The sequence below is a fragment of the Dromaius novaehollandiae genome, chromosome 1 (assembly GCF_036370855.1).
Source record: "Dromaius novaehollandiae isolate bDroNov1 chromosome 1, bDroNov1.hap1, whole genome shotgun sequence".
NCBI lineage: Eukaryota > Metazoa > Chordata > Aves > Casuariiformes > Dromaiidae > Dromaius > Dromaius novaehollandiae.
The window spans coordinates 30,527,924-30,553,403 of record NC_088098.1 but is presented as its reverse complement, the minus strand read 5'-3'; the positions used below and the strand labels follow the sequence as shown (position 1 = coordinate 30,553,403).

Genomic DNA, 25,480 nt, shown 5'->3' with positions numbered 1-25,480 from the left:
ATGCTGCCCAGCGCCCTGTACTGGGACCTGGTGGGCTCCTCGGCGCTGCTCAACCTGCCGGCGGCGCCGGGCTTCGGCAGCCTGGGCAAAAGTTTCCTCATCGAGAACTTGCTGCGGGCCGGCGCGCCGCAGAGCGCGGCCCAGCCGCGTCCCCTGCCCGCCAGCCCCGTGCCCCTCAAGCTGTGCCCCGCGGCGGAGCCCCTCAGCCCCTCGGGCGGCCCCTTCCCCACCCGATGGGCCTTCCAAGTGCTCAACCCCTCCGCGGCGGACGGCGGCCGTCTGCCCGCGCGGGCTGCGGCGGCGGACAGAGGCGACGTCTTTCCGCCGGCGGCCACAGGTGAGCGCCGGGCCGAGAACTGCGCCGCGGGGCGGCGGGCCGGCCCCCGCGGGAGCGTCTCCCTCGGCCCGGGAGCCCGCGGCCGCCGCGAACGGCGGAGGAGCCGCGGAGCCGGCGGGGAGGCGGAGGCGGGCGGAGCTGAGGAGCGGGCTCGGGGCGCGGTGCCCACGGGGCCCGGGCGGCGGCATGGCGGCGGCTGAGCCCGCGCGCCGCGGAGGGCGGCCGTTGGCGTCGCGTGCCCGCGCACCTGTGGAACTCGCGAGCGGCGCGAAGTGCCTGGCCGGCCGTGACCGGTGCTTGTAAGGGCTCTGAGCAGCGGCCGCCGCGGGGCTGCTTGCTGCTGGGGGACTGGCGCCGTGCGGGAGGGCCGGGCGCACGGGAAGGGGCGCAGCCGGCGGGCTCGGGGTGCCGCCGCGGGGGCGACCGCCGCCTCCTGAGGCGCCCTGCCCGCCGCGGGCGGCGGATCGGGCTCTTCCTGCCGCTGGGAACGCTCCTTGGGGCAGAGCAGCCCGTTTTCTGGAAGCTTGGACAAAGCCGGGAGGGACACTCTTCACCACAAAAAAACTTTACAACTATGTAAAAGGGCCCTAATTGGCGATTCGACTCGGTGTTAAACGCCCGTGCTCTGCCGCGTGATGCATCTACACGAAACGTTTCTCCTTTGGTACCGGTTTAACGCGGTTCTCTGGCAACCCGATCTGCCCACGGTTTCGATGTATCTTGTGGTGACTATGACTTTAGCAGGCCCACAGTTAGCTGTATTACTGAATTTAACATATATATTTATATCTAAATGATATTTCTTTAGTGTGCCAATTCCCACGTAAATGTATTTTGTCTGAACAAAAATAATATAAAAACATTTGTAGGATGCGCATTTCTGTCAGTCTTGGACCCTTTGAATTCAATTTAAAATCTAATTCATAAAATTCAGTGTTAGACTCGCCATCTGTATTGTACTTTGCTGTTTCATTATGGTATATCAATTTATTTCAGCCTCCTGTGGTATTTTCAGAGCTCTCATACCCGATCATGCAGTTTTAAATGTACTTAAGATAAACAGAAGTATATTTATTGAAATACGACATTTAGGCACAACCCCAAAAGGCTCATTTTAGAGCTGGAATTAACAGTAATTTTCTTTTCAAACATAGTTTACTTTACTTTGATTAAACCCTACAAACTGTCCTGCAACTTCCAGAACATTTTTGTTCCTTTTACCTGATGTACTATTAAGGTAAGCAGGACAGAGTCAAAGAAATGTGCCTTAACATTTCTGAATATTCCAGACCTCAGTTATTTAAGCTTATCTTTCTGTGTATAAGTTAATACAATGTAGACTAGCTCAGGAAACAGGATAAGTACATCTTTACAGAAATAGGTACACATTCTTTTTCTCAAAAAGTTCTGTTTCTATTTGCAAAGCACCAGGGGAGACAGGAGATTCCCTGCCACTCCTCATTATAGGTAAACTTTTTCTAGGTATTGTAGATGTTACTGCATGCCCAGTTTTCCGAGTGCTTATTTCCAGAATTAGTTCTTCTTTTGTCCAGTGGGACAAAAGTGGAAGTCGTGAATTTAGCAATGCATTGCAAGGTCAGGTCTTCTTAGTGCTTTACAGTCTGATCCTGCAGCTCCCAGGGATTTCAGAGGGAGCTTTCGTCTGAAGAACCAGGACCTCACGTTTGAACAGTGATAAAATCTAGGCTTCCTCGGGCATTATGCACTCAGAAAAAAGTCTCTCGCTAATGTATGAGACGTGCAACAAATATACATAGATCCTGATCTGACTTAGGTGGCTTAAAGTGATGAGTACTCTAAGATGATGAACTTTCATAAGTATAAATTAGGACAGAAATTTTTGAGCTAGATTTTGTGGTTTCTAAGGAGTCTCTTCTCTGCAGAGTAGGCGTACTCTGGTGGAACTGTTCACATGCTGGACAGTTAAACTTGTGATTAAGGCTTGCGTGGTTAGGCAATGTGTCATGTTTCTTGTTTATGTAGTGATGGAGCAAAACAGTGTTTTGTCAGAATAAGAATTTTTAGTCTTTAGGGAGTAATGAAAGGTATTTTAACTAAGGAATTAATACTAGGTAAGGTTTTCAATTCACTGATTTTTGTGAGTTATAGGAGGAACAAGCATTCTCCTGTTTGGACCCCCCAAACCACATGACACTTTGGAATATTTTGTCCTGAGTCCTTAAGAAGACTACTGAACGTGATAAAGCAAATGTTTTTTTATTTTATCTTTCTGAACTAGCAAGTGCTGTATATGTCATGCAGGGACTAAAAGTGCTCTAACAAAATATCTTGGCAATATCCAGAGTTTTTAAAAGAAAAAAAATGCAGCTGCTATAGAAAACAGAACTGAAAAAATCAAAATTATTGGGTTCAGTAATCTGTATTGCTGATATAGCCCAAAATTCCAGTGTGGGCACCAAAAATTTTGAGAAAGCAAAGAATATAAAATCACACTGGGGACTGAACCAAATAAGCTAAACCTTTTTACAGTTCCAAAAATAACACGTATCTAAAGCTTTTATCAAAGAAAAACATGAACAAATCACTCCATTTTAAAATGCATTTTAACACTCTACAAAAGTCCTAAAGAATGAAAATCCTGTATTCTTTTTGTAAACTGGGAAACTCTCATCCATGGCTACAAAGGAGGCGAGGTGGGATGGGACTCTTGATCTGTGACATCTGGTCAGGGCAGCCTTTTCCTTTGCAAGAAACCCTTCAGCAGTGGAGTTTTATCAGCAAGTTTCCATGCCCGTACTTTACAAGTTTTGAGGGATTTAGTTGGATCATTTCAAGTGTTTATATGTATTTTGACTACTTTTCCAAAATTATCGTAAAGGAAAAACTGAACAAGAAATACTCACCCACAAACTATCACACCGTAAGTTACCTCATATAATGAGTGCTCTTGAAAGAAATATCTTTATGCTGTCTGTAAAAGATTAAAATTATCACTTTCTATTGCTATATTGATTTTTAAAAATTAAATGTAATCAAAGTGTAGTCTTTTAAAATTAATTTCAATTGTTCTGACTTAAGAGTATCATCCCATGAACAGGTGGAATGTTACATGGAAGTTGAGAAAGAAAAGCAGAAGGAGCAGTATTGCTGGATGATAAACTCACTTGCCTTCTGCAGTGGTATGTCAGTTTATGCCAATTTAGGATTCCTGTTTTAGGATTTCTTGCCTCGTCCTCTGAAGCACCATTACAAAACAGTGTTGGCAATGGAACAGTGAACTATGGGCCCACCAGTTCCAGTGGATATGTTAAGCTTCGTGTTTCTGTCTCACTGAACTGGATTTCTCCTAGCCTGTATGCTATGGGCCTGATTCTTCTCTTTCAAAACCTTTTGCCTTGATAAATAGATGTACAGTCCTGCCGTCTGCTTTGTTAGAATTTTGCATACAGTGTGTATTGACAGGCATGACTCGGTAAAGCCGTGCAGAAGCTCGTTCTGCCTTTTAGACACTGGACTCTCAGAGTGTGTTCTCAAGGGGCAGTAACGTTTAAAAATGGCACTGTTGTAAAGCAGCATTTCCCAGGGATGCACATAGCTATACAGTTTATACTTCCTGTTAAAGGGTGAGGAACGCTTCAGAGAAAAGTTGTGACCAAACTAACAGACCCTACTCTAAGTGGGGAGGAGGTCCCAATTTCTGCTCACTAATCTGGGATTTGATCCCTCTCGTTGTACTCCAGTGGCTAGATGTCATTACCTTCTGGATAAATTATAAGACTTGGCAGTTTTCCTCAGCATTTTCTGGCATAGTAAAATCATCCAGAGGATGGTGGGATGCAGTCTGTTGTAGCACAGAGGAGGCTCTGAAGAGATCCATTCCACATCTTTTCTTGTAACATGGTTTCCAGAAGTACTGGCTGACACTAGGTCAGAGTGACCTCAGTGAGAAGTGCACAGTTACTCAGATACCTGAAATTGCTTTCTGAGAATCTCTGCTCTTCTTAAGTAATTTGCCCTAGAGGAAAATGAGAGTAAGTTCTCTACAGCATGAATGTGTTCGCTTGTACATATGTGACAAGAATCTGGCTTTCTGCTTTTTATGTGACAAGAATCTGGCTTTCTGCTTTTATCTGGATATTTTGTTAGAGTAATAGAGAAATAAAACCGAAAAGCACAATGAAACAAATAATATGAATGTAACAGTGAGATATTTCCATTGCAAAATCTGCTGAAAAATTGAGCTGATTGGATTTTTGCCTACAGCAACAGAATAGAGTAGAATAAAGTATAGTACAGTACATGTAACAGCAAAAAAAAAAAAAAAAAAAAAAAAAAAAAAAAAACAATTAGAACAAGTACATCTTAAAAATAAATTGGTCTCATAATGTTCAGCATCCATTCTGTGATATGGATGTGGCTTCTATTTCTCTAACATTTGGGTACATTTATATTTTAATACATTTATCATCACAATGTGCCAGTGAGATGGGAGACACTTTCTCTCTCCATTGCATAGAGGAGGAAAGAGGGCAAAAACAAATGAAGTGAGTTGCCCAAGGTAATAAAGAATATGAGTAGCAATGCAGGGAAAGAAAACCAAGTCTTCCTCTGCAGGCTAACTTTCTGGACCAGCATCACTTTTTCCACTCAAGGTGATAATGACATTAATTATGCCCTCCAACACTCTTATTTTAGTCAATATACTTTATTTCCCACTTTTAGTAAAACCTCCGTGTTTCATTCCTTATAACAACGAGGAGATATTTGAGTTACTGGAATTAAGTGATTTTCTTCTTCATCTTGGACCCCCTTTTAGTGAATCTTACTCCAATAAAGGCTCACTATTTATTCATTACAAACTGACTGGCAGCCAGACTGCGTCCTCAAGTGATGTGTAACACTGTAACTCTCACTGAAACTATAGGCAGAAAAGAGCTGAGTGATTTAACTCTCAGCTCCCTTTAGATTTTCACTAGCCTCCAGAACTTGTTTCCTTAAGTCAACAACTTGTTGACTAACAAGTCTCAAGATTCTCCTGTTTTGCAGGTGTTTTCTGGGGAAAGAAGGTTTCTTGCAGAGGGAGGAGAGAGCGCTCTGTTTGGCATTTTTTCTTTTGCCCTGGTTTCCAGGAGTATTGAGACTTCTTCATTGTTTTAAAAGTTTGTCTTTGAAGACAGAGGAGTTTCTGTGAGCATCAGAAATCACAAGAAGTTAATTTCCCCGTGATTTCTCTTGCTTCCAATTACCTTTATGAACCATTTAGTAGAATCAGTCTGAGGTACGCAGCATAACCCAAAACAGTGGCTGCAAAATGCTTTTATAGCTATCTTTGTTGTAAGGTTGTCAGAGCAAGACTGGTGCCAGTTACACACTGCGACCTGGCCACCAGTCCATCAGTCAGAGCTCAGAGGGAATATAAGCTTTGGCTGGACAGTGCTTTTGCCTCTGACCACACTTGCTGCACTGTCTCTGAGAAAGGAAGAGGCATCTGGGTTTGGTCCTTAGTCAGGTTTAAGCACTGCCAGAAGGTCTCAAGGCAACACTAGTGACCAGTGGTCAGAGTCTGTAGGAACAGGAAGCAGTTCTCAGAGGGGAAACCATGGAATTACCGATGCCCATGGTTAGTGAATTAATTTCTGTAAAATGCATTTTATACTGCAGAATGAGCTGGTCTTCTGAAATCTCATAGCGTATCTTTCATGTTTGTTAGAAAACAGAAAGATGAAAGACGATGATGAATCTCATCAGGCAAGTTCTTTAATTCTTGAATGCAGATTTCAGGTTTCATTGTGCTGTGATTTTTTTAATGTTAGCAAACTCCCCTAAATTTTGGAAGGCAGGTTCTGTGCCTCCACTTGCCTACCGAAGGTGGTCCACAAAAAATCATTCTTGCACAATTCAGCTCTGCAAACTAATTCTTATTCTAACTTTTCTAAGTGGTACTTCTGTGGTCAATCATAACTCTTAGCAGAACTGGGAGATCATTCTTTCAAAATGAAAACAGGTGCCAGTGTAGAAAACAGTAGGAGGCATTTTCAAATGTCAGGATGTATAGTCCCAGATCATTTTAAAATTAGGCACCAAAATATGTTCAGTGACCTGGGCTGTGGGTCATCAGGTTGGCGAATAAGTGGCCTTTGCTTTATGCTGAAGACCTCATGAAAATATCCCTTGAGAGGCTGCCTTTTCCTGAAATTATAGCATGTATTTCTGTTGAGTTATTTTCTACGTCTTTTGAGGACTTTACACCCTTCTCATGAACCTTGGGCAATTTCGTGTTCTTTGTTAAAGTCCCAGCCCCTGGAATCATATACTAAGTGAAAAATCTCAGATTTCACCTTGAAAAAATACATTTCATCCCCTTATTGAGTATCGTTACTTAAACATGCAAAAAGACTAAAATCCCTATGAGCGAAAAAAAAAAGAATCTATTCTTTGTTTTTCTTTTTAATTTTAATGATGTTTAACCAGTCTTGACACTTCTGACTGGCTGGAGGTAGTAATACTGCAGCAAGTAAGTTGTGGTTCAGCTAGGAACGTTTAGCTAAGAAATGCTTAATGCTGGCATAAATGGAGCATTTTGGCCTATGGTAAGACTTTGAATTAGGGTTGCAACAATGAGAAACCAGTGAACCGCTCTCTTGCAGCATGTGACCCTAATTTCAGCTTGTTTGAGGCAATTATTTCTAAACAAATTGTAGTATGTTGAAAATCAAAGAAAATAACTTCTGTGCCTTTAGGGCTGAATTTTATCATTGCTGCTTTTACAGTGTCCTTATGGCAATATAGATTGCGTTAGCTGCTTAAAAAAAGTAGCTGTCTTGTCTAATCCAGTTGTCTAAATACCTCGTCTAATCTATAGTCAATACAGAGAGAGGCACCTCCAGAGGATGACACAATTTATTTTCTTAGACGTCTGTTTTAAGGTGATATATCATTATATAGAGCTACTTATTTCTTCTCATTGATTGCGCAGGAGGCCTAGGCAAGTAGCTTAGACAACACACTGAACTTTTAGACAAAGAAGTGACAGTAATGCCCTTAAATGTATTTAAGTGAGAGAAAGGAGATGTTTAACAAGAGCTGGTAAGCAGAAAGTGCTGTGAGCACACTAGGACATGGGCATCTCGAAGGAGAAGGATGGAGCCAGTAAGTCCCCAGCTTTCCAGATGCCCATTTTTCTTCTCAATAGCAAGGCTGTATAGAACGCATGGAGAGAAGATGCTGCCACAAGGTGGAAGTGGCCTTTATTGCTGACACCAGGAGACCCACAGAGTCTTTTGCAGATGGTGGGGGGTTGGGTGTTGCTTTTCCATTGTTGCAGAAGTGAAACCTGCACCAGCTGCGCAGTCTCACCAGAGCCTGGCTGTGCATTGTCACCAGTCTGAGGCACCTTGTAGCCCATGTTTCTTCAGGCAAAGGAAACAAACAAGTCATACACATAAACCAAATCATGCCTTAATAATAAGGCATGCAGATGATGCCTCTGAGAACTGCAGGTGATTCACATGACCTCAGCTAGTCCTTTGCATGACTCCATCATCTGCTATACTGCTGTAGATGTAAAGAAAAGATGATCATGCTATTAATATATTTCAAGTCCTTTTTGGTGACATATCTTTTCTGGAGTGACTAATTACTAATTTTTGAAAGCCCCATTGAGACCCAGCATAGGAATGCAAACCCACTTCTCACATCCACTTTTTGTGCAGGATTTCAAGATACACTTTTAGGACTGCAAAACCGTATGATCATTTGCCAGCCTTTTGAAACTAATCTGCCTCTATCATCTGCCATCTCGACTTGACTTCCTTTGAGCGTTTATGCAGTTGTGTCATATGGGAATGAATGGAAAGTGGGTAGCCAGTGACCTTGGGTGTGGGGGGGCATCTCTGGCTCTGAGGGATGCCATACCACAAGTTCTTGCAGAAAGCGCAGCCAAGCCCATGTGGTGGTGACTGCCTTTGGTGGGAGATGGCAGCAGCCTGTGCCTGTCCCCTCCTCTGCCAGGAGTTCCCTTTGGCTTGGCTGAAAAGCTTTGGGGTGTGCGACTGCTGCTCAAGCCCTGCACTTTGATCAAAGTCACTGCGAGGGACCTGGCTGTGGTTCATTACCAGACCCATGGCTCAAAGTTCAGGAGCAGAAATGGAGCTGTGAGGCTCAGCTGGACCACTAACCTGGCACAGCTGCTGCTTGACTGTTTGCAGGGAGCTGTTCATGAGATGAAACTTTCCTGCGGCTGTGCGAAAGTCTGCTTTAATCATTGCCAAAAGCAGACAAATGTGGGAAATGGCAGTTTTCTAGAGCCCACTTCATGGGCAGAAACCATCCAAGTTTCTCAGATGAAATGTGATACCTCTAGTGATAATATTTTTAATTTGCCTGTCAGGGCTGGAGCCTGGGCATCACTGTGGGGAGCTGTTTATATGGGCTTAGCAATACTTGGAGATTTTTAAGGGCTGTTTTCACACAGCCTGAGCTCTATCTGTGTATATATCCATTTCAACTGAATTGTGCTTAGGAACTTAGTCTCAAAATGGTGGAGAGTTGGAAGGAAAGCTTCTAATCTCTCTGTTAGTATGACTTTTTAGTATGGAAGGATTTTTGAATTTAGACTATCTTAAGACTTGCAATATATTTTAAAATATCAGGGTCTGAACTAATCTCTGAGTTTTAGCACTGGATAAGCTTGAGTTTGACTTGCATGTTTAGTATCCACTTATTGTGTGTTTGTAAAATGTTGTGAATTCACAAAGCTGAATTCACTGACAGCTGCAGTGTCAAGGAATTTATCTTGTGCTAAAATGTGAAAATAAGTTATTGATTTCATTTTAGATATTTCATCCTCTTATATTTATAACATGATACATTTTATTTTAAAGCATAGAGTACTTGCTTTATAGTATATAGAATAATTTTTGGAGTGCCAAAAGGCATTTATATCATATTCCAGTATCTTATTTTCATGCATCTGAGGCTAAACCTGAAAAGTCTCAATCTTTTGTGAAATGCTTAGTACCACACAGTCTCTGTGTTTATGAAATGGGAATGCTAAGCAGAAAAAGGAGTAGGTATCTTGAATATGAATTATTAGGATTTGGCCCATGGTTAATGTTTAATCCACCCGGCTTGGAGCAAAAGCTACTTTTTGTTACTGTATACTTCATTCTGGCCAATAAATGCAGAACTAATATTGTGACATTTCAGAAATTTTCAGCCTTATGTGAATAGCAAACAATGTTTTCTTTAGATTGCTTGAACAACAAATATTGGTAGAGTGGCCATGATGTATGTGACCAGAAAATTAAGACATAGCCAATGTTTTCCCTGTCTTGTCTTCAACACTCATATGTATTATGTCATTTCTACAGTTACAATCACATGGAGTATAATTCTGAAATAGATACAATTTAAATGCATCATTTTCCCCCAGCAATTTTCATTCTGTTAATGCAGTTTTGCACAGACACCGGAAGCCATTTAATACAATGAATGTTCTTTAATGTGTCAGTCACAGACAAAAAAATACACTTGTATGCATTAGGGTGAAGCATTAACACTTTTCTCTACATAGGGCTCCCAAGGTAGAGCTGAGTATCCCTTTGTCATGCCAGATTAGTTGCTGATGTAACTCTGTGCAACTCCTAAACATCTGTTTCAGTGCAGCTGCTTCAACAGACATCACTTGGGGATGTGGTTTGATCTACCTAACACAAATTCACTTGTGCATCAGTGTAGTTGGAGCACATTAAAGAAGTTTATAAACCAGATATTACGCTATAGGTTTAGGGAGACATAATGCCATTGTTTATTCTACAGGATCTAGAATAAATCAATCTTCAGAAATTGTCTCAGGTACCACCTGGTTCAGATCTGTATGAGGATATCTTCTACATCTTCTTTCTTAAACAAATGTTCTCCCCTGGAAGCATATGCACCATGCAGGCAGAAAACCTAGCAGTTGAGAGAATTAAGCAAAAAGCCCAAGAAAGAGAAAAGCAAAATTCCCATCAATTTGAGCAGACTTGTCACCAAGTCCTTGGAGATCTGTAATATTTCAGCATGGTGCTGTACTGGTGCACTACATCATTCCCAGCAGCATCCATGGAAATGTGTGGCTTGTTTAGGGTCTTCTCAAAGAAAATGCATGTCTTCAGTTGTGATACTGATCCATCTTCTTGCCTTTATGCTTGCAGCTCTTGCATACAAACTGAGATGTAGTGAATAGAGAAAAACCCATCCCGTCCTATCCCGTCCTGTCCCGTCCTATCCCACCCTACCCTACCCTAATCCACCCTACCCTACCCTAATCCACCCTATCCTACCCTATCCTACCCTACTTCTCTCTCTTTACATGCAGGAGTGTACTATCTTTCTGACACAACAGCTTATTCAATTCTTATTTATCCAGATATCTCTCTGGGCTATATCACATACCATTATGTGCATCACATTCTCAAAAAAAGAGCAAGGAACTGAAAAGAATTAAGGAACCGTACCAGGGAGTGTCAAGGACAGGCAGGCATGTCTTGCAAAGATCAGATGACCTGAATAAGGTGGTAAAGCAATGACTGAGGGGAATAGGGCATTATAGCAGTCAAGGAGTATTTGAGAAATGTGGACAAAAGGGAAGCAAAGAATTTGAGTATGGTACCTTGTATATACTGAGCTGTATTTTTGGAAGTGGAAAATTTTACCTGCTCGTTAGGGAAATTTGATAATAGCACGAGGAATCCGGCTCCCAAGGAATGGAGGAAAACTCCTTCACTTGGGAATTTGGAAGATGGAGCAGACAAAACATTAGTGAGTGTATTGTCAAGAAAAAGCCCTCGTGTTCAGGAGGATGGCTGAGGTTATCTAATAGGCCTTTTCCTTCTCTATCTCCTGTACTGCTTCAATTACAGACTAATCCTTCTAAACTTACTTACCTCACCAGTTGCATTGAAGCCCCTTGGATATGTAAGCTAGGTAAAATTTGGCTGCATGTTCTTGATACTTTTAAGCTCCTTATGACACAGTTTCACACTGATGGTCTCATGTGAAACAGAAGCTTTAGAAATCTAACGTCTGATATAAATCATTCCTTTCTGTAAATGTTTTGCAAGCATACAGCTCAAATGTAGACAATTAGTTCTCTTGGAGTATATTTGTATTGTATTAGAAAGAGCAAAGTGTTAATGAAAATCTGTAGTAAAAAATGCTCATTAATTTGTAATTAGAGTAGAAGAAATTTTCACCAAAGATTGTGTGAATTCAGATAAAAAATAGGTGTAAATATTTTTTAAATGTTCTGTGTTAGACTTCTAGAGCAATATTTTATTGCTTTGGGAGATCAGTGGATTTGAACATTAGAAACCTTATTAAGATGCCCAAATATGTATTCAGGAACATAATCTTGGCTGATCTTTGTTTTTAATTCCAGTTGAAAAACCTTTACAAATGAAGAACATGGCTTAAATGCATTTATCTATCTTCCTTCCTGATTACCGATTGTTTCTTAAATTTTTAAATCTAAGTAGGTAGTTATGGTTTTTGAAATAATAAGGTTATTTATAGAGATTTAGACAGATTACAGTGCAAAGTCTAGAGCAGTTTATTTTTTGCCTAAAGTAAGATAAGAAAGTGATATAGGTGTTGTGATGCTGATCACATTTTACAAGGCTACAGTTTTAGCAAGTATGATATATCTATTTTCAAAAGGAAAAAGATATTCCACATTTCATAGCTGATTAATACCAGCAGAAATCAGAAGGTAATTAAGATTAGCAAAACCCCCCCTGTGAGCTTTATGGAAAAATCTAAGGAACTATTAGACAGTGAGCCTTTTCTAAGCATTGGAAGCACTTCTTAGAAATAACAGAGACATATAACTCACTGGTTCAAAAATTTCTATGGAAATGTTACCAGGTATTACCTAATTAAATGGGATGATTTTGCAGGTTTTTATTGTACTAGGTAGAGCCTTCTTCAGCAAGTGGTTTGTCTAAATTCATGAGAACACTTGCCCAGAAAGATAGAGTTCAATATCAGGATGGCAGAATATCAAGCCCTGTAGTTTGTGGAAAAGTTTCTGTAGAGGTCAGCTTGATCATCTCATTGGATTTTATATTTTTTTCTTAAAGGTTTATTATTTATTGAAGTCCTCATTTGTTTGAGTACGAATAACAGCATTGGAGTACAAGCCAAAGAGGCAGGATTCATTTGTAGATTTTTGTTTTGCTTTTCAATTTTTAAGGGACCTTTTCCAGGATATTATGGCTAGTATAGTTGTTTAAAATAGCTTTCTCAGATGCATTATACTCATTATGTCAATAATGTGTTCAAACCTAATATTTAGAAAAAAACATAATTACAGCAATTACAGAGGTAAATTTCAAATCTGCAGGGTTTCATTCTCATGATAAATGTATTGTGAAAGTTTTGCATATTAACATTTAAGCTATACATATAAAATAACCTTGTAAAAATTTAAAGAACAATTACTTGGATTATCATTGTTTACCTTAAAAATATCACCATCTTGAAAAAAGGAAAAAGAACTTGTGAGGCAGGACTTTACACACTGACTTTTTGGAAGACTGTTGTTATGAATATCACCTAAGCTCAATGGATAATCAATTAGATCTATGCTTTCTTTGCAGCTCTTTCCAAACACTTTTTTCTCCGAGCCCCGCCATTCTACTCAGCATGCTGCGGTGGGTCCTGTCAGCACCCTGCATCCCCCACTGCTTTTCCAAGTAAGTTTTTATGCTTCATCAGTAATGCTTGAGTTACTCTGTAAACCGAAGCAGCAGGATTTAATGTGTTCTGGAAAACTAATTGGTGATGCAATGGCAGCAGCTAATTCCTTAGCAAAATCACAGCAATCCTATTCAGAAGGTTTCCAAAGATTTATCAAACTTAAGTACACTGAGCAATTGTGAGAGATTTCCAATGGCATTGAGACACCCAGACAGAGCTAGCCTAGGAAAGCTTCTTGTTTTCAGTTTGCTAGAAAAGATTCTTTAAAAATCATTAACTCTTTTTAAAATCTGTGTCAATAAACGTTTGCAAATAGGAGAACAAAAGAGCTGAAAGATCATAAAATGGATGCTGCATTTTATTGTCTGTTTGGCATACATTAGGATTCAGGAAGCAGTGACATTATTTAGATAAAACAGTCATTCTGGTCTTAGCAGTCAAAGGCGTGCACATGTTTAATTTGATTTTTTTTTTTAATTATAATGTAAAAAGTTGAAGACATTAATTGAAGAGAATTTTGGCTAATATTATATACTTAGGGTTCAGATCTGGAATACATTTCCATCTAATCCATATCTAAATTTAACCTTGATCATGAAGTTTATGTGCCACAGTGTAAGAGTGGTTATTAATGGTTTTAGATGTTTATGGCTCAGAAATACAAAGAGAGGAGGCATTTCCTAGTCCTTCAAAATGGGGTAAAAAGACCAAACCGTCTGTCAAATCCAAACGAGAATTGGAGCTTATGCATGCTCTAGCATATACTTTCTTATCACAGTTGCATTCAAACCCTTCCTGACTACGTGCATGTGTTTTATGAATCTTTCAGAAGGGCAGTTGCTAAGTCGAATGATTCTTGACAAGTGAGGCAGCAAATGCTGGCAGTTTAATGAGCTGCAAGTTTCTGAGCACCTCTTTAGGGGGCTGACACTTTCCCACAGAGCGTTTTACATGGCCCCGACTCTCCCACAATGGCTGACAGCACCATGACCAATCACCACTTTCACTTTACTCATCCACACGCGACCTCACCACAATTTTTCACTGTGCAGATGAACTTTAGGAACCATTTCACATTGAAAAGGCCTGGGCAAGGGTCATTTGCCCTTTTGTATGGCCATAAAGCAATACTCTATGTGCCAGTCTTTTCTCCTGTCTCACATTCCAAGAGATTTTCTGGACACCATTTAAAGCACTTGACTGAAAAATAAAGCAGTGAATGAAACTGACTTTTATAGACTCATTCTAGCTCATCTTCCCATATAACCCTGTCTACCTGAAAAGGGATTTAGTGGATGAGCTGAGTGTATACAGGGACTTGCTGAATACATAGGCCCATTATCAACTGTGGGGATTGTTTATTAACCAGGACTGATACACTACTATTTTGGAAGTGACCTATTAATTGTCCATTTAACTAGAATGTATTGAATTCAAATGAAAAAATGGAAACCATGACTAAAGCTTTTACTTGCTCCTTCAAGGTGGTCTCTGCCATGAAGGCAAATGAAGATTGTTCCACAGATTAAGAAGACATTTATCACTATATATTAGGATACGAAGGAAAGACTTAAAAAACAAAACAAAGCAAAACAAAAACCAAGCCAGTAACATAGGAAATAGTCGGTAACAGATTCACATTTATGTCAGCAGAGCACTAAACCTTTTGATGCATGTTCAGTGCAACAGACTGCAAACTCACTTCATTTTGATAAATTGTTGTAATGTGTGAACTACTGCCTGTCCCTAACATATCGAAAAATCCTTTAATTCAAAGATTGAAATTTAATTTTTGTGTGCAGAGTCAGAATGCATTTTGGAACATGAGGTACTCCTTAAAAAAATCTCTGGGTTTATCCCAAACAAAAGTTACAAAATTTTTCACCCAGTGTTGACCCAGTGGTTGGTCACTAATGCTTGTCTGCGTTCTGCCTATGATTAAATTTTGTTTAGTTAGGCTTTTATAGTCCATCACATATTGTGCCTTACACTGTGTAGATTCTTCACTATTACACTGGTCTTACACAGGTGTTAAGCTGTAACCTGTGTACTGCTTGTATAGGAATTAATTGGAGCTTCAGTGCTCCAGCAGGAGGTTTTTTCTTAGCTGATTGACTGTTAATAACCAGCCAGGCAAGACAAATTTTAAGGGGTCACATAATCTGGCATTCTCTGTCCTTGGCTGACAACTCCATTGTGGAACTCAGCCCAGGAGTCAAGGACCAGCCCTGTTAAGCCTTATTCCTCCCTGGTGTCAGTGGTGAGGATGAGAGGATGTTCCAGTTTGAACCTTTTCACTCTCAGACTTTACCTTCCAGTAAACTTTAAAAAGTCCTAATGATTGATCAGAACCACCTGGAGGCTATCTGGAAAAATGTACCTAAATTGTATGAACTCCAGCAAGAAGGATAGAAAACTTGCTTGAGGAAGATGGGCTAGTGTTTGTCCCAGCTTCCTGGGCAGGAACAGGACTTTGAGGGGTGGCAGTTGCACTCTTCAGGGAAATATGAACCCAGTTTGTCCGTTGCAGAAATGTCCAATGTGACATTTCGACTTCTGTTCTGCAGATAGTTTATTTTAGTTTTGACAGAGTCTGTGCCTCGCTGTGTGATAAATACCAAGACAGTAACCAGTAGGCTATGATTTCTTTTTTATGTTTTCAAATACTATTTTTAAAGTTGAAATATATCTATATAAATTGAAATTTCTTTATATTGTAATGCATTAATTTTAAATAATTATTTGTTGCCAGAGGCTGTTATAGGGGCCAAATATAAAGATGGATTCTTAAGGTTTAGGAAATTTCAAGAAAGGCATGTCTAGCAGAAGCTACTAAATCCAGTGGTCTCTGAATTGGTAGTGTTGGGTGCTAGGAGTGTATTTTAGGGAAAGATCATTTTGTAGTTGCTCAGCTTCTAATACTCTTCCTCTGCTGGCCACAGCTGGAGAGGATACATATGGGAGTAATGTTTTCAAGAGCATGATATTTACTGAACAAATGGATTTAATTTCCCCCCACTACCACTACAGCTGACTAGAACAGATATACTTCTTCATGAAAAAATACGTAATTTTTTAGAAAATCTGCTTTAGATGGGAATTTTGCCATGGGCTTTGATACAGAAAGGATCAGACCCTTGAAACTGAACAGCAGTACACCTTTATTAGGATACAAAGGCAGTATCTTGAAGGCAGTCTTGAGGCAGGTATGTGGGAAGGTACCATCAAAAGGAGGACAGCTTGCACCTTTAGAGTCTAAATTGCATGTGACACAAAGCAAAGCTGCCCTCTCACAGAAAGCTGCTAGGTTCTTTGGCTATACAGCCATGGCCTGGGGGTCTGGATCGAAGGGCAGCACCTTCCTGCACTGCTTGTAACAATGTCCTGGGCAATTATCACATACAGTATTGGGTGTTGGGCCAGATTCAGCTGGCCTCTGATACTGTTCCCTGGGCAGGCTGGGACTGCTGGAGGCATACCACTCCTTGCCAGGGACACCAAATCCTCCTATGGGATGGGGAGCATGGGAAAGCACTATGGCTGTAGGCTTTATTGGGTGTGAGGAAGGTGAGATATTTACCTGGATTTGGTTTTCCCATGCTCTGTGTGAGGCCTATGAACAGACAGCGTGGATACTCCCAATTCCTCCACTGCAGTTCTGTCCCCCAACTTTGAGACTGTTTTCCAGGACAGGGGATCTCTAGGGGATCCCTCTCCAGACATGGATCAAGGGGATATGACTGAATTCACTGCAAACTGCCCTCCCAGGGCTTGCTATGGGATGTTAAAGGATTAGAGACTAGGCTGAAAGAAATAATTTCAAGTACTCTCCAAATCCTGTAATAAAGTAATTGCTGCAGTTTCCAGAATAAATAAGTGAATGACCAGTGATTTTCTGAGAGAAAGTTCACTCTGACAGCCTTTTCTTAGAAAACTAAACTATATAAAGCCTATTTAGTTCCTTTAAATCTCTGTCTACAGACCACTTTTATCTGGTACTACGTTTCATACCGGGAGAAAATAAACTGCTGGGAAAACTTACTGCAGTTTACTCAGTGATAATGTGCAAAGGAAAGTAGAGAAGTTTTTCTCTGACCATATTTGGATTTTACAGTGGAGTGTACAGAGGCCCTGTGTTAATGTTCCTCTATGAACTCATCTGATTTACTTTTTACCATGTCAAGGGGAGGCTCTTGACCACTGACAACACCTCTAGATCCAAGCGAGGATTTAGTCCTTAATGAACATGACTGAAGCATTACCACACACTTATAACACCAACAAATCAAAAGTGGGGCACCAGCCTGCTAGCACTATAATAGACAGCGCTTAATATTTCTCTGGTATGTGTTAGATATTATGTGAAACTCTAATCCATTTCCACTAGGAGAGGAAAGTGTCCTGCCTCTTCTGACCCAGGAGTCTAACTCCAAAGCCCGGAGAGGTATATTAAGAAGAGCTGTCTTTTCTGAAGAGCAGAGGAAAGCTTTGGAGAAAATGTTTCAGAAACAGAAGTATATCAGTAAAACAGACAGGAAGAAACTGGCCATTAACCTGGGTCTAAAGGAGTCACAGGTAAGGAGGAGTGACAGAACATCCATGACTTTCTGTCTTTTTGAAGCAAAAATCTTTTAAATGGCTTTGCAGAAGGAAAATTGAACAGCCTAGGGGCAGCCCTGAGCTCCTTCCCTGAGCAAAAACCTCAGTAAATCAATGGCAGTTTTAACCAAGGAATGGTTGAACAAGTGTCTGTCCCTAGTTTGTTCCCTGAAGATGTACATTCAGAAGTTGATCACTCCATTTCATCACAAAGTGGGAGTAAAATGACCTTTGAATTTCCTTTCCAACTCCCGTTTTGCTGTCTGACACAGCCCCCCTCAGGGGCTTTGGGGTACTGAATTGTGCGCCCTTCCACTGCCACATAGGCAGCAATCCAGGCAGAAGGCAACACACACAGAGCCCTCCTGCATTCCTCTGAGCACCCTTTGCACCCCTACTGCTGAGCAGCTAATGACGATGTAGTCAGCAACACTCACTCTGAAGTCATTCTGCCCCAAGAGAAAGGGCAGTCATCCCTACAGAAACAAACATGGCTCCACAAGGAAAAAGATCCTCAGACTTGAGAGAAGCCCTAGAAGGAAAATTTTGCAGGGTGACCTTCTGAAAGGCTCTCACTTTCCTTACTAATTCGTATTTCGTAGGATTTTTCACATGACTCTGATTTGGCCTACTGCAGAACTTCAGAATTTAGCTGAGGGTTTAATACCTCTGGCAAGGTGTTCTGACTAAAAAAAAAGAAATGTGTTAATGATGATGCCTAGAGGCAGTAGCCAAATCTGGAATCTCAGAGGCCCGACCTAGCTGCAAATGCAGGCAAAGAAAAAGTGCCTGGCTTGAATGGTACAAATTCTAAAGACACTGGAAAAAAAGTTTGGGAGGGTGTGCGACAGCAGAAAATGAGCATGGTCGCAACAGGCAGGTGGGATTCTGAAGGCAGTGAAGGAGATGCAAGTCTCCAGAGTACAGCTGAAAGAGGGTGAGAGAGTGACAGTACAGTTGTATTTCTATGCATGTGGCAGGAGTGAAAGTGCCTGAGAAAATGAGAGCTGAAGCTATCTGGTGAGCATAAAAGCCTGGGAATGGTGATGGGAGCTCTTGTTATTTTTATGTTGGAGATTTTTAGAACTTGACAAGGCCTGAAGCAACCTGCTCTAACTTTGCACTGCATGAGAGGTTGGATCTTGTGACTGCAGCGGTTCCTTGCAGCCTGAATGAATCTTTGACTCTGTCTCAAGCATTGCAACCATAAAGGACAAAGAATGTAGTTATGGCCCTTCTCAGCATGATGAGCAGAGCTTTCATCTCTGCAGGATAAACTGTTTCTTTTCAGTGAGAAGGTGCAATTGCACTCTCCAGTGAGCTGCCTAAAAATTTCCCAGTATATAGTCAAATTCTTAATATTACAGCTATATCCTTGAGCTTTTTTTCTGTGTTCTTGATATTCAAGAGAGCCTAGGGAAATAAGAAATAATGGAGTGAGACAGAGAGGACAACTACCATTACAGGCAAATTATTTCATGATAATGATAGACCAGATCATGCCCTCCAGAGGTTTTTCTCATAAAGGGAAGAACAGTTCTCATGAGGGTCAGTTCTTAGATTTTCTGACTGGTTGTGCTGAGGGAGCAGCATCTGCCATCTAAGGCTATGATTCTCAAACCTTTTGAAAGTATAACACCCCTGTCTTCATATCAAGTATCTGAATACTAGAACTTCATGTAAATGTTTCAGGAAAAAAAAGAACATAACCTGAGTAATCTGATTGATTCACCCCCCCAGCACATGTCTTTTCTTCATGTAAAAAGCAGTTCTTAGATATGTATTTGCCTAAGCTTTTCCCAGCACTTCATGAATGCCTTTGAACCCCATGATCAAACTTTGCAATTCAAAGTTTTTAGAAAATGGATTTTATCTCAAAAGCACATGGATTCTAGGCCACTCCTGAGCACTTGTAGTCAGAAAGACAAAATGTCTTTAAATCCTCACTTCTGTGTCATAACGCACGTTTTGTAGCTATATAGCCAAGCTATCTTTAGCTGTGGTTGTGAGTGGGACAGTCATGGTTCTCACAGCCTCTTTAAGTAGAAATCTTCACATTGCTGATATTATCACTTAGTTTTGTTAATGTTACTCTGAGAATCTTTATCTGTCTACAAAAAGGATGTTACAGGAAGTTGCTCTCTCCTTAGCCACTGGTGTGTCCTCTTTCCAGTCTAAGCCAAATAATCATCTCTTTGAGGTGGGGAAAGTTGAGGAGAGTATTTGGCCCAGCTGTAGTAAATAATGATGGGAAAATGCTCAGCTAGTGTAAATGAGACAGCTTCACTAAATCTACTGTGACATTGACTGAGGAGGGAACATAAAACTGAGGGTATGGAAAGAACAAAAACCTGTTAGGACAAAGTTATTTTAAGAAAACACTGGTAATAAACTCTCATTAACTTGCAAACAGGTGAAAATTTGGTTTCAGAACCGAAGGATGAAATGGCGAAACTCCAAAGAAAAAGAAGTGCTTTCAAACAGGTGCCTCCAAGAAGAGAGTCTTCAGGAGAACTACCTCTCAAGATCCACCGTGAATTTTACCTCCCCATGCCCTTCTGTGTGGGAAGTGTCTCAGGAGCAGGCAAGTACAAGGTGGAGGGAGAATTCTTCAGGAACTTCCGAAAGACTGATTAGTACACAACCACCTCCAAGAGCAAATTCATCACAGAGCCCACTGTATTTGTATCCTGACCAAGACACTGCAAATAAGGCAGTTACATCATCAGTCTAAGAAAATAAGAGGCAGTCTGTAAACTGAGTGAAGAGCACAGGCTTCAGATGGGTGGTCTTCTAAGACTAACAGTATTGGGACACTGTAAAGCTAACTAGTTTATGCCTCATCAATTTTCTAAAGTCTAACACCATTAAAATGACAAACAACTAATGATTTAAGAAATATTCTTGAATACTCAGTCTTTTCTTCTGTCTTTTCCAGTCTTGTACTGACCTTAAAAGTGAAATAGGAACTGATGGTAAGTAAAATGAAGTGAAGAGCATGGAGCTGAAATTTTGCTCTGATTTATACATCTGTGCTGTATATAGATACTCATTTAAAACAGACTGATAGAGACTCACTTTTATCTCTCATTGCAGTCAGACCAATTAATTTCTTTTGTGCACAAGAATAACCCTGTCTCCTCCAAGATAAGAAGTTGCTTTGGGTGTTTTTTTGAAATTGATAAGATGACACAATAGGTTCATGTTAGATGAACATAAAAATTTTTAGTATATTTTCTCCATCTGTCTTCACTTAGATCATTATCCAGTTAGTTCTAAATAGCATGGCCACAAGTCAGCTGATTACCCTAATAAAATTGCAGTATTAAAAGACAACCAACCAACACTAATAAAATATCCTGCATTTAAATCACTTTGATTTGAATGTATACTGAGAACTGCAATTCACCAACTCCTTTCTTTTCTCCTGTGAATGAAACTTACAGCATTCTTAACTCTGAATTTCAGTGGCTTGTGTCAGATTATTAGTGCAATCTCTTGTATTCTGTTCTGAATTTCAAAATTGCGACAGCAATATGCAGAATTATAGCCCAAATGGAATAAGCAACAGAACTATGATTGGACACATTGCCACCATAGCCCTCTCAGAGAAGAACTTGAAGAGATGCCATGCCGTAATAGTCTTATTCTTGACTTACTCCTATTTAAACTGGTGCCAATAAGTGCATATGAGTATATTTCTGTATCAAAGACAGGGCAGTATGTAATACAAGTAGCCTGAAATAATATTATTAAAATTGCTTCACTTGAAATGATTTGCTTGCTTCATCCATTCATTCCCATTTCAAAATGGGAATATAAAATGTTTTTTATCATACTTTCGTGAATGCATTTGTTGAGGAGAAAGACTGGAAGTATTTCAAGTTACAGGCAAAACCTTTTGAAGAACATTTAGGTTTTATAAGAACTATTTCATTTCTGTCAGATTCCTGTATTTTATAGCCAGAAGAGATTATGATGATGATCTAGTCTGGTCTTCCTCATCATGCATGCCATGTTTCTAATTATTTTTGCCTTGAGCTCCATAGCTTTTTGAACTATATCATGGTCTTTCAAAAAGCCATACAATTTTTATTTAAAGTCTTACCTTTGGAAGATGATCTACGATCTCCCAAATAATACAACATATCAAGGGGAATAAAGTTAGATACATTTGCAGATGAGGAACTTGAGACTGCAGTGACAGATGCATATCATAACAATATGCATGATCAGGCAAATTTTGTATCCCAGCCTGTGCACGTCCTGCCTTTCAGTGCTCAGCTGTGCAGCCCTAATCTTGCACTAATGTCATTCTTTGCATGTAGATTCTTAGGCTTGCTTTAAAGAAAAAAAGAAATTACAGAAAAATTAAGAAATCATCTGTTCCCCCAGTTAGAAACCCTGGTTAGCACAAGCTACCTAGATACCTACCTACCCTCAGAGAGCTCTTGAACACATTTAGTAAGCCATATTTTATATGCTCTTTACTCACGTGAGGAGAAATTTATTCCTATCCTGCAGTAGAAACCCCAGAACCTGACCATATTCTGCATAAGACCTTTTCGAGAGGGATGGATAGATGGACTGCTTAACACATGTGGATGAATTTACCTTCTGATTGTCCTGTTGAAATCAGAGAGACTAGTCTAACAGAGCAGGACTGTCTGAAGGATTAGCAAGAGTTAGTGGCCCAGATTCATCTGCAACAGCATCTGCTAGCATCTGCCTACCATGAAAGGCATGCAGAGATTTCTAAATTATCATCAAATGATTGAATAGAGAGATGGGGAGGAGGATATTCATCAGTGCTTCCTATTTTGGAGAGAAACAGTGCATGCTTGGGGCGATATGGGGTTTTACAGTCTCACCTTCCAGGTATAAGTGTGAAGCCCTGGAAGGGAGAGTTTTCACAGCCACTCGTATTCTTTTACTAAGCCTGTCGTGCCACAACCCAGTCGAGTGGCAGTGTTAGCAGCAGCACTGATGGATGGGATTCAGGATGCTCACTATGAAAGTCTTTCAGTTGATGATGCTGTTGCAAGCACTGAATGTGAGCTACTATAAAAACTGATGTGCTAAACAGATCACATTTGAAGAACCTCTCAGTGAGGCAAAGATAAAGCAAGGCTCATGCAGAACTGGATTCACAGTTACATTGTTATACGTTTTAAATTGAGCAAGTTCTAGTTTCACGGTGGCCTATTTAAAGCTACACCACTTCATGGCCCTCCAAACCTCTAACACTTCCTATTAGAATTCTTATTTCGTAGCTAGAATAAATTTTCAGTATGCCAGGTTAAACCTCTCTTTACTTGAACATGCTGATCCAGCTTTCTTCAAAACCCTAGAAATATGTGAATTCTGAATTATACCTAAAATAGTATGATTCAGTTAGTCAAAATGGACTTAGGACTGTAACACATAACAAGCTTGATTCCCCTCATCTTAAGCTTTTTAAAGGGAAAATTTCTTCAGTGCCAACATACTGTGAAATCTTTGTAAATGAGAAGCAGCACTCAGTATGCACACAGAAAATATGAGAGACGTAAAGTGCCAGTCTTCTCTGAGTGTGATGGATCAAGTACTATCTATTAGTTTTCTTCAAATAATGTATGAACACTAGTTATGAAAGAACTAGTTATGAAAGAACAAATGATACACAAAATCCCCAGTACGTGTTTGAAGTACTTTGACATTCATGTTACAGGGGTGTAAGGCATATAATGCACCTGGTTTGGTAATACAGAGTGACATAATAGATACTGATGGCATCTCACATTTAAAACTGGGCACATACTATTTTGACTTCAAAGATATGACTTGGTGGACGATCTTGCAGCATGGTTATAGGGTATCTGAGCTATATTTTTATGTACGGCATTTTGAGACTATATAGTTTCAGCCTGTAGAATATTATGAAAGACATTTGTTGTGATCCTGTCGTTTGGCAGAGTTTAGGTGCCTTAAATTCAGAACCGCAACAAAAAGCTAACTGTTCAGTGTGCCATTAACAATGCAGATACTTATACTTGTTAGGCACCTCTCTGTTTAGTCTGGCAACTTATCAATGCTAATGTAATATAAAATACAACAGGGAAAGGAAGAAAGGACTAGGATTCAGTACTCCCTTTGTTATCCAAGCTGCAGACTCCTGTTCCCTTAGGCTATCCTGCTGACATACTACAGATCTTGCTGCACAGTGGAGCAGCATCAGTAGCAGGAGGAGGTTTTCTCACCCCACCGATTTGAGATTGCCCAGACTAGTCTGAATGTGGATTTCCAGAATGAGTGGCAGATTATCAGGCACAGCCACAGTCACGTTTTATTGCATGTAAACAACTCTGAGAGCATGAACATGAGAGGCAAGCTAGCTTCTCCATGGACTTCATGTAACATTGTTAAAAACTGGAGGTAATGACCACATGTGTGTCAGCACTTAAACTTTGGTTGTACAGATTTATAGAATAAAATAATTCTCTAAAAGTTCTCTTGATTCTCTGCCAAACAGGAATTAATTGGGAGGGCCTGTTTAACAGAACAGGACTGCTTTGAGGCACAAAACTGCATTACTAACTTTAATGTCAGAACAACACAATGGCCAAATGTCACTCCTTAGCTGCAATTACCCATCAGATTAGTTCTTTCCACTGTGATTTACTAGGACGAGGTTTTAAATACCGTTGCCATCACCTTAGCCACGCAGCTCCTCTGACGAACATAATCTGCTCCACAGTCAAAGGCTGACATAAATTACATTCATTTGCTTCTGTACCTTCTATGAACAATAACGTTGCTGATCTTCACAAACTAGAAAGACACATGAATTTAAAGCAAGTTAGCTGTAAATTCAGTGTCCTAAAAAAGGTCCAGAGAGAGATTAGGGCCCAACTAACTTTAAATTTAGTGTAGGACCATAGGGAGACCAAACGGCCACTGCATAAAAAGGTTCACATTCTCAGTGGACTAAATTGCCATTGACTATACAGGTCTACAATAACCATGCTTCTATGTTATGTGCCTGACAACTGCTGCTGTAGGAGATAAACCTAGGTATATAAATCTGGATCTAAGATGCTCCCCATGTAGACTTGCACCTAAATTAACTGTTGGTCAAAAACCTGCAACTCCCATTCCCTGATTTCTTACAGATACTGGTTGTAGTTCTAAGCAATGAAGCTGGGCATGATGGATGGGGATGTCTCAAGGCAACATTTTCATAGTGAACCCCCAGTATTCACCCAAACATTCATACAAACATCTAGCCTTTTATAAACATTCAGTGCTTCAGGAATTCTTAAGATATTTTAAGTCAATTTTTCTTTGCATGTCAACATTAGAATGTGATGTCAGGTATTTAAAAGTTTATGTATACCAGTCAAAGATGTCTGTTTCCATTTTTTTTTCTGCTTTTCTATGATAGGTTTTAGGTAAGAGTTAAACTATAACAAAATTCTCCCTTATAACTTATCTTTCAGTTAATCCATCATACCCAACATCAGCACACAGCAGATCCAATCTCAATTTAAGATGCATTATCAAAGCCATTTTGTACGTTGTGAAAGAAACAAAAGTAATGTTCAGTCAGTGAGAGTGTCTCTCTACCATATCCTTCATCATCCTTAAAAAATGGAAAAAATACAACTAGGAAATCCTCCTCTACCATGAGGGGGATATCTGTATTCTCAGGATATCCTGCAACATTTCACATAATAAGGTTTGGAGAACCAAGTAAATATTTGTAATTCTTAAATTTGCTTGGCTGATGAGGAAAGTTAATAGCAACATTTTGATACAGAACCTGAAATTACGTGATGACTT

The 25,480-nt window shown here is 40.2% G+C and overlaps 1 protein-coding gene across 1 annotated transcript; it reads left to right on the top strand.

Moving 5' to 3' along the window:
* On the top strand, positions 1-24,099 carry DBX2 (developing brain homeobox 2). Its single transcript, XM_026099917.2, has 4 exons — positions 1-337; positions 12,961-13,056; positions 17,448-17,635; positions 20,073-24,099. The coding sequence occupies exons 1-4, from the start codon at positions 1-3 to the stop codon at positions 20,391-20,393; spliced, it is 942 nt and encodes a 313-aa protein (XP_025955702.1). The 3' UTR covers positions 20,394-24,099.
* Positions 24,100-25,480: the final 1,381 nt, after the last annotated feature.